The 10,988-nt window shown below is 38.0% G+C and overlaps 1 protein-coding gene across 1 annotated transcript; it reads left to right on the top strand.

Moving 5' to 3' along the window:
* The first annotated feature begins 1,030 nt into the window (after positions 1–1,030).
* Positions 1,031–7,757, top strand: LOC121369660. The gene is made up of 3 exons (XM_041494709.1): positions 1,031–1,068; positions 3,024–5,776; positions 7,448–7,757. The coding sequence occupies exon 2, from the start codon at positions 3,034–3,036 to the stop codon at positions 5,764–5,766; it is 2,733 nt and encodes a 910-aa protein (XP_041350643.1). The 5' UTR covers positions 1,031–1,068; positions 3,024–3,033; the 3' UTR covers positions 5,767–5,776; positions 7,448–7,757.
* The last annotated feature ends 3,231 nt before the right edge of the window (positions 7,758–10,988 follow it).

Genomic DNA, 10,988 nt, shown 5'->3' with positions numbered 1-10,988 from the left:
TAAATCAATCAATCGATGTGGTCTTGATTTGTCATTAAATAAAACAAACTTTAACTTTTAACTTTTGAAACCTACTGTCATAACATATGGCATTTTTTCCATATCGGAGATAGAGGTAAATTATTTTATAAGACAACACAATATACCCGTATTTAGGCACAGGCATGTCAAATCCTTTAAAATGACATTCCTGAGTTTGCTACATTGTAAGATGTTTCCGACTAATAAAATATTTCTACGATTAAACTTACATATTAAATATATTTTTTCTTTAGAATATCAGTGTCTGTATATTCAATGTGTTTCTGGTTGTTTTAATATGTTTTTCTCTCTTCTTTTTCTTGATGCAGTCTTAGATTGATTCCCGTCGGTGGGCCACTATGATATTTATCGTTACAGCCAGTTCACCACGACTGGTATATCAAAGGCCGTGATATGTGCTATCCTGTCTGAGGGATGGTGAATATAAAAGATCCTTTGCTACTAATGGAAAAATGTAGCGGGTTTCCTCTCTAGTACTATATGTTAAAGTTACCAAATGTTTGACACCCAGTAGATGATGATTAATAAATCAATGTGCAGTAGTGGTGTCGTTAAACACATCAAACTTTAACTTTAATAAATACGCAATTAGCAATTAGCAACTTAGAGCAAAGAGCAGTCAGAAAATAGCAACGAACAATTAGCAAGTAGCAACGAACAAATAGCAATACGCAAATAGAAACGAGAAAATATAAAATTACAATTAGCATGTCACCGCCGGTATTCCATAATTCCATGGTGCAAACTGAGTTCAGCTAGACCGAGTAGAAAAACGTCCGCTAAACTGGTTTATGCGCTTCACGATAAACCAAATAGTCACGTCAACAACCAGTCAAACAGTTCGCCAACGTCAGCGAAACGTTCGCTGGCTGAACTTAGGACTGATTTAGCGTGAATTAAATTCTTATTTGTCCAGCAAACTCACGTGACTGTGAGATAAGCGTGATATTTTGAATTGGGGAAAAACCCAGTTGTACATCCTTTTGTGTTGAATTCACCATACGCCGATGTCGGGGGAAAATCGAGGTATAGTCACTGACACTTGACCAAAAATAGTATAAATATATATATAATGGACAGAATTAAGAAGTCGAAGGAGGTACTGTAATGTGTATTTGCCTGTTATCAAGTGTAAATGAATGCTTAACGATCGATGACAATGCTGGCTGTAGTGTATTCTAGCCCTTTGTGACATAGAAAGCCTAACCACGACGCCTGGCATCAAAGCAAACAATGGTATCGAGTAGTGGGATATGACACAGGAACCTTTTTAATGTTATTAATAAGCGAAAAGGTACAATTTTCTCCAAACAATAAACAAAGCTGATTTAAAGTGCAATCGTCCTACTTACAATTGTCCCCACCACTGAACACCCCTAATTTCCCGGGATTCCCCCCTGCCCCCCGATAGCAGAAATATTCTCCATAAAAAGGAAATGCAGAGAAATGTGGGTGCGTGATATACCATAAAGCAACAACTATAACAACTGTGGCACGTGCAAAACCACTTTTACCTCAGTGGTGCTGTACACGTGCTGTGGATTGGGTCACGTGGGCTGTGATGGGCTTCAAATGGAGTGTAGACATTGCCATCACAATATTTATTCCTAAAAAATGCCTGCTTTCAATACTCATTGAATTTATTCAAATTTTAGATTGTGAAGTTTTTAATTTGACTCAGTATATGTCTTATGACAAAACCAGACACAGGCCAGTGGACAAAACCGTTGAGTTGATTTTTGACATGCTGTTTATAAACAATCAATACATTCTACAGAATACACCAAACATTGCCATCGTAATTGCATTTTAAAGATAAAGACTGAATTTTCTTAAACAAAGCTAATAATAATTATAGTGGTTTATTAAATGGTATAAACTGATGTTAAATGTAAAAATACGGGAATTGAAAAGGTAAACCTCACGATACTTTGTTCATATTTTAAATTTCGGGCAATATATGTACTGTAAATCGTATGGAACATAATGTCTAACATCTTGGCATGTGAAATACGAACAATTTCCCAACATCCGAATAGTTTCAGCTCTCTTTAACCAATATTCGTCTAGACCTGTTTACATGCGGAGAATGATCGGAAGTGTGACCAAAGATTTTGTGGAATCGTAACAGTGTAATATATACTCAGCGTCACTATTGAAGGGTCACTCATATTGTTAGTACTACACATGCTAATTTAACGATGCCCGTCCAACACACCAATTATGAAAGAAGGAATGTATGACCAAGAGTGAGGTTTCCTAAGTAGCATTTGGATTTCAATATGAGTAATGGTACTTCCGGTTAGAGGCCACAACAAAATGGTACATGTACCAACATATGAGTTGTTTCAACGCACCCATGTCTGAAATTCTGTATGTTTTGCCCGTGCAATGCGTTCTCGCCATGGGTATAAAGGTTTGCATGATTGACATCCACATATTCACGCACTTCAGTTGAAAATGGCCCTATGTCTCATACGCTTATGTCTAAAGATTGTTTCTGTAAAATGTGACCCGTGATACACACACTGGGGGCGTTTTTGTGCATTCATTTATGAACACTATCAAAATGCGCATTCGGTTAAAATTCGTTACACGTTTGGTTCGTTGTTACAATTGTCATTTTGTAATTTATGAACACGAACGTCGACACTTTACAAAGGAAGAAGCTGTATTTTTATTACCATTCATATTAAAAAAGCGATATAATCCTCTCTCTCTCTCTCTCTCTCTCTGTCTCTCTCTCTGTCTCTCTGTCTTTCTCTCTCTCTCTCTCTCTCTCTCTCTCTCTCTCTCTCTCTCTCTCTCTCTCTCTCTCTCTCTCTCTGTGTGTGTGTGTGTGTGAGTGTGTGTATGTATGAGTGTTTGTATGTGTTTTGTACATATATGTGTTTGTGGATGGGTGTATGTTGGTGTGTGCGCGCTCGCGTACTCGTGGACAGACGAATAGATAACTAATCTTAATACTGATTTTGTTGTAGGTCTGAAACAATGAAGAACTGCCTTTTGATTTCCAATGAGACAGAGGATCACTTGGTGACTCTCTACATCTATTCAAAATATGATCCAATCTGCTGGTTATCACACTCATCAATTATTATTCGTCCAGGTCAAAGAGAGTACTATGAAACTGATGACACATTTCGATATGAAGTAGCAACGAGAAGGAGGACCTCAAAGAAAGCGGGCACTTTAATTCCTGTACAGAAGTACACAGGAGATAAACATATAATTGTCAAGAAAAGTGATGATGGTGAAAGTTGCCAGACGGTTGAAGAACACCTTGATGCTGATAATCGGGATAAACGGATATGTATTCGGAGGCGAAATTTTGCTCAGCAATCAAGTTTTCGAGGTGGTCGGGATTTATATGAAATCCTCCAACTCGATATGAAAAAGGTTAGAAAACAAAGCACCGAAGAACAAAACCGAATGATCAAACAAGCACGCGATCGGCAGATTCGACGGTGGCACCCAGACCATAATCCGGAAAATGCTAACGAAAACATAGCAAAGGAAATCAACTTTGCCTTTGCCATACTGCATGACCCAGAAAGCCGGGCTAGATACAACAATGCTATAGATTATGACAGTGGTTGGTTGTCCAAATCCAGATGGCGTGCTATTTTCTGGCCACATTGCGAAACTAAAGAACAGAAATGTTTATACAGACAACGCATGCTGCAAATGGTCATATCAAGTGGACTGTTTTTCGGCGGTTTGATTTTATCGTTAGCTACAGGTGGATTAGCTACCCCTGTTGTGGTTACATGTGATTTGCTTGGCGGTGCATTAGCAGGGGCAGGGTTGCAAAGTGGGTCTCGCATGCTCGGACGAGATTGCATTGAGAATGGGTGTGACTGGAAGACGTACGTTACACGTGCATTAATCGGCGGTGTAGCAGGAGCAGCGGCCAGTGGCGCAGGAGTTGCCATAGCTGGACGACTTGCTTCCACTGCAGCAGTATCAACGGCCGCTAAAGGGGCTTGTGTTGGAGCAGTATCCGGGGCAGTTGGTGGTGCAGTCTATGGTCTGGCAAATGAGATGGAAAGAATCAACGCAGACAAAGAAGAATGGACAGTGACACAAGTTCTTGGCCATACGGTTGCAGGAGCACTTATTGGTGGAACATTCGGGGCGGTGGCTGGTGCTGTTGCTGGTAAACTTGCCACCGAAACAGATGCACTCGAGATGGCTGCTGTCAAAACCGGTGCCAAGCGATTACGAATGAAGATGGCTAAAGCAGTGAGAACAAACGTTACTAATAATGTAACCATGTCTGTTCGCAATTCCGTTTCGGGATTTATTGAAGAACGCACTGATGATACTCGAGAAAATCGACCACTTGTAACACATCTGAAGAATGGATTCATTGACGTCGTGCTGTCAGTGACGACGGCAGCTGCTACTTCTGTTGCAGGCTCGTTGGTCTCACATGCAATGTATGAACTGAAAGTTAAAATAAAGGTTAAAGAATACCTCCAGAAATTGGGAGTAACAAAGAAAGTGGCCACCGAGACAGATGCAAGCGAGATGGCTGCTGTCAACACCGGCGCCAAGCGATTAGGAATGAAGATTGTTGAAGCACTGAAAACAAACGTTACTGATAATGTAATCATGTCGGTTCGCAATTCCGTTTCGGGATTTATTATTGAACGTATATATTATACTTCAGAAAATCGACTACTTGAAACACATCTGAAGGATGGATTCAATGACGTCGTGCAGTCAGTGACGACGGCGGCTGCTACTTCTGTTGCAAGCTCGTTGGTCTCACATGCAGTGTATGAACTGAAAGTTAAAATAAATGTTAAAGAAGACCCCCAGAGAGAAGGAGTAACAAAGATAGAGGCCACCGAGACAGATGCACCCGAGATGACTGCTGTCAACACTAGCGCCAAGCGATTACGAATGAGGATGGCTGAAGCACTGATAACAAACATTACTGATAATGTAACGATGTCGATGCGCAATTCCGTTTCGGGATTTATTGAAGAACGCACTGATGATACTCGAGAAAATCGACCACTTAAAACACATCTGAAGGATGGATTCATTGACGTCGCGCAATCAGCGACGACGGCAGCTGCTACTTCTGTTGCAGGCTCGTTGTTCTCGCATGCAATGTATGAACAGACAGTTAAAACAAAGGTTATAGAAAACCTCCAGAGAGAAGAAGGAATAACGAAGAAAGAGGCCACATTAAAATACGAGTCGATGACCCAAAATGATCAGGAAGCAGAAAGGAGAAAAGCTAGAGAACATGTGCATGTAGAAACAAAAACATTTCCTTTTTTACGATCGACAGATGCCAAGCAGAGAACAATTTCAGTATCTGACTCCAGCTATCAAGAAGAAACGAATCCTCTATCGCCTGTAAAAGAAAGAATACTGTTTATTTCAGAGGGTCTGTGGAAATCTGAAATGATCATCAAATACAACACAAAGAGAATAGCACGTGAGAAAGTACTAAACCATGGCGAATCGTTTTACATACCTTTTCGTGCAAGTGACATAACGATTCAGTTTAAGGTCTCCGATTCACTGGGCGTGAAATGTGATTTAACGAAATGGGATCGCTTTCACGATAAATGGTACAGTGAGACACACGTGTTGCGTTATCAAACTCCGCAAACCCGAACGTTCACTATTGGTGGCGAATTGTACTATGAAAAAATCTTGAAGATTACAAACGAACTATATGATGAAACCAACGAATTGTGAACTGGAAATGGTTTGTTCTGATGCTCATTAAAACCGGCACTCTAGAAAATATTTTAAAAGGAATCCACTTTAAAACATGTCAAATTTATTCATTGTTTGTTAATAATATTAAAGGTGCAGACCCTAGTTTTAACTTATAAAAACTGGACACTAAATTTAGTTAATCTACAAACATGGATAACTTTGGATAAAGTTACAACAAGTGTGAAAGAAGAGTGACGTTAAAACTGTGAAATACCCTCAAAAATAGACTAGAACTGGAATCAATAACCGCTACTTCTCAGACGCACGTGCGTTTTAAAAAATATGAGCAAAAAAAAATGCATTTTGTTGTATTAGAAACAACAGAATGACCAGAAACATGTCGATTCTACGGAAATGGATAATCTAAACAATAAAATATAAGTAATGTTTGATTTCAGGGATCATAAACGGCTCTAATAGTAAAAAAACCCAAATATGTAGTGTTTAAAAACTAGGGTATGTCCCTTTAAATGCTATTTTAGATTATCACTTTCCATACACCTGAAGTTTTTCCCCATATTTTTAAAACCACACGTGCCTCTGGGAAGTAACGGTTATGGATACGAACTGTCGTCCACTTTTAGTTTTAGGCCTACAAAATGGACACCCAAGTTTGGTTAATCTACAAATCTGGGGCCATGTTTTCGAAGCAACCTTAGCGCTATGAAATCGTAAAATCATCGTAGATTGTGACGTCAATACAACACACGCCATTGTGACGTCTCAGCTTACGATGGTTTTACGATTTAGTAGCCTAAGATTGCTTCGAAAATATGGGCCCTGTAACATATCTGGATAAAGTTATAATATCTAGAGTGAAACTAAAGTATGTGACGTTTAAATGGGGATATAACGTCTAAAATATATACTAGAGTTTGGCTCGATAACCGTTACTTCTCAGACGAACGTGCGTTTTTAGAATTATAATAATGTATTTCGGGGTATTACAAATTCCTGGATGACCAGAAACGCTTTGCATGTACGAAAATAGATAATCAAAACAATAACATATAAGTAACTTCTAATTTTAATTATAAAACGGCTTTGATAGTGTTTAATAACTATGTAGGGTCTTCACGAGTACTCGAGTACTCGGGCACGGGTCGAGTTTAGCAAGACTCGAGTCCATTCACATTCACGAGTACCCGTGCAAGGTGGAATGGCTTCACAATGATCAACTATAATACAATATTTTCAGCAGTAGATAATCAACGATATAAGTTACACAGTAATTATATGTTCATTCACTAGTGTCTCTTTTTAAACTGGCCGTCCGTCCGCCACAACACCGAACATATAAACCGGTTTCTAAATGCAATACAATGGCATGATTTGGCATCCATGTTCAGCGCTGGAATTAAGAGGGCATAATGCTATTTTACTTTATTCCTTAATCACATAATCATCTAGTGTAAGTGTCGGGTACTCTGGTCCGGGTCGAGTTTGAGCCTCGAGTACTCGAGTCCAATATGTTGGACTCGTGGAGGCCCTACAATTAGGGTATGTTACTTTAATTATTTGTTTTTAGATACAATATACGTTAATTCTGGTATAAGATATCCGTAGTATTCAAAACACGAATTTGTGAAAAACAAATAGAAAATGTTGACGTGGATAAAATGTCATGTTAGATTGATTAATGTATATTGTATTTCAGTGTGTATAAGTAGCTGGCGATAAGGTTAATATCCGTGGCGAAGAATGAATTGATGATGTCATCCGTGAATGGTCATGGCGATGATTTGTTTGTAAGTAGATGGCGATACGGGTGGTGTCCATGGTGAGGAATGAAGTGATGAAATGATGTGATGATTTGATCCATGAATGATCATGACGATGATGGTGATTAGGGAATGATGGTGATCATGATGTTTGTGATCATGATGTTCAATCCAGTAACAATCTTATTGACATTGATTTGAAAAAGTTAAAAATGCAGAAATATGTAATTAAATTACTGAACTGTTGGTGGTTGTGTTTTATGTAATATATATGTTTGTGATGGTGATGTTCAATCCAGTAAACAATCTTGTTGACATTGATTTGAAAAAAAGTAAAAATGCCGAAATATGTCATTAAATTACTGAACTGTTGGTGGGGGTGTTTTATGTAATATATATGTTTGTGATGGTGATGTTCAATCAAGTAAACAATCTTGTTGACATTGATTTGAAAAAAGTAAAAATGCCGAAATATGTCATTAAATTACTGAACTGTTGGTGGGGGTGTTTTATGTAATATATATGATTGTGATGGTGATGTTCAATCAAGTAAACAATCTTGTTGACATTGATTTGAAAAAGGTCAAAATGCCGAAACATGTTATTAAATTACTGAACTGTTGGTGGTGGTGTTTTATGTAATATATATGATTGTGATGGTGATGTTCAATCAAGTAACAATCTTGTTGACATTGATTTGAAAATATCGTCCGCTTGTGTGGGGCAAGATACGTGAACATCAAGTATCATAGTTCCTTTTTTTGATCCGCTTAACTTGCTTAGCAATTCGTTTATGTATAAAACATATAGTTTAGGAGAAAGAATACTACCTTGACATAACCCCCTTTGTTGCCTGAAGTACTGTGAGTATATATTGTTTACAAAAACACAAGATTTGGCATTGCTATATATCCTGTTCAAAACAAGCCAGACTTTAGGAGGGATTCCTATTTCTGATAGTTTATATAGCAAACCTGCATGCCAGACAGTATCGAAGGCTTTTGAACTATCCAGAAATGAGAAACAAGTGCCGTCACTGCGTTCCTTATAGTGATTTAATGTTTCTTGTAACACAAAAGAAGCATCGATGCTCGACAGGCCTTTTTGAAATCCACATTGATGATTATTCGGGTAATCAGCCGATGAGACTAGCTGTGGCATTAATGATTCTAAAACGTTCTCAAAAATCTTAAAAACTACAAATAAAAGCGTAATCCCTCTGTATGAATCTGGACTTAATTTGGACATATTATGTCCTTTGTAAATGCATACCAAGATACCGCGATGCCATTCATCAGGAATACATCCATTGTTAACCATTAGTGAAAATAACCTTGATAGGCAGAAGAAGAGATATGTAATTAAATTACTGAACTGTTGGTGGTTGTGTTTTATGTAATATATATGTTTGTGATGGTGATGTTCAATCCAGTAAACAATCTTGTTGACATTGATTTGAAAAAAGTAAAAATGCCGAAATATGTCATTAAATTACTGAACTGTTGGTGGTGGTGTTTTATGTAATATATATGTTTGTGATGGTGATGTTCAATCTAGTAAACGATCTTGTTTACATTGATTTGAAAAAGGTCAAAATGCCGAAACATGTTATTAAATTACTTAACTGTTGGTGGTGGTGTTTTATGTAATATATATGTTTGTGATGGTGATGTTCAATCCAGTAAACAATCTTGTTGACATTGATTTGAAAAAAGTAAAAATGCCGAAATATGTCATTAAATTACTGAACTGTTGGTGGTGGTGTTTTATGTAATATATATGATTGTGATGGTGATGTTCAATCAAGTAACAATCTTGTTGACATTGATTTGAAAAAAGGAAAAATACCAAAACATGTTATTAAGTTACTGAACTGTTGGTGGTGGTGTTTTATGTAATATATATGTTTGTGATGGTGGTGTTCAATCCAGTAAACAATCTTGTTGACACAGGTTCGAGTCCCAGCAACGGCATGGGACAATTTGTGAGGCCAGAAAGGATTTAATTATCCCCTGCGCCAGTGCGTTAATATCTATGTATGTAATAGTCAACTTCGACATACATACAATATATAGATATTCATACATCAATACATACTAGCCAGTGCCAAGTCTGCCCACTGTTTCATGCAATTAAGCGGGATCGACCGCGTAGATTGTAGGCCCCATGCATATGGTTGAGTTAAAAGAGCTTCCTTTTATGGAAGCTTCGATAGCTCAGAGCGTATCGTGGTTAGTCTTGCAATTTGCGGGCGAATCGGTGCCACAGGTTCGAGACCCAGCAACGGCATGGGACAATTTGTGAGGCCAGAAAGGATTTAATTATCCCCTGCGCCAGTGCGTTAATATCTATGTATGTAATAGTCAACTTCGACATACATACAATATATAGATATTCATACATCAATACATACTAGCCAGTGCCAGGTCTGCCCACTGTTTCATGCAATTAAGCGGGATCGACCGCGTAGATTGTAGGCCCCATGCATATGGTTGAGTTAAAAGAGCTTCCTTTTATGGAAGCTTCGATAGCTCAGAGCGTATCGTGGTTAGTCTTGCAATTTGCGGGAGGCCAGAAAGGATTTAATTATCCCCTGCGCCAGTGCGATAATATCTATGTATGTAATAGTCAACTTCGACATATATACAATATATAGATATTCATACATCAATACATACATACATACATACATATATATATATATATATATATATATATATATATATATATATATATATATATAATATACTGTTTGTGGTGTTTTTTTTATGTAATACATACATACATACATACATACATACATACATACATATATATATATATATATATATATATATATATATATATATATAGGCCTACAGTGTCCCCTCGATTTATTGCCCCCCGCTTTAACGCCAACCTCGCATACCGCCAACGTTCTTTAAAGTACCGTTTTCATTCATGTTTATTTCCCTCGATATAACGCCACCCTCGGTATCCGCCATCCGCCAACGACGTTTTTGAACCGAACTCCATTTAGCCATTATAATTCCCTCGATTTTGCCGCCAATGGTCTGGTCACAAAGTTGATTATAGTGACATAATTACTAGCGATCTGTTGAATGGGAAAATCTTAACTCCGTTGTACACTGGCAGTACACACTGAATCTGTTTTTTTTTTATTGTGTAGCAATTAACGGATGTAAGTGCTAGAATTGTTTAGGCAGGCGCGGTGTTTGTGTCCAATCAACACTCGGTATAGAAAGAACAGCCGCTATAGTGATCACGTGCCAGAGGCGTGCATTAGATTCATTATTTCAATCGCGGTTGTTCTGTCGGGTCTTTGAAATGCTGGCAACAACGACTCAAGTTTAATTAATAAACAAACTTTAGGTAAGTTTTATTATGCTCAAGCATATTTCGACCATGGCCTCACGTTAAGTTGCTATTTAGCGTTGGCATAAATGCGACGACACCGGTAACGCATTTCAGTCGATT

This window comes from Gigantopelta aegis, chromosome 1 (assembly GCF_016097555.1).
Source record: "Gigantopelta aegis isolate Gae_Host chromosome 1, Gae_host_genome, whole genome shotgun sequence".
Lineage (NCBI taxonomy): Eukaryota > Metazoa > Mollusca > Gastropoda > Neomphalida > Peltospiridae > Gigantopelta > Gigantopelta aegis.
This window is presented reverse-complemented; position numbering and strand designations above follow the sequence as displayed.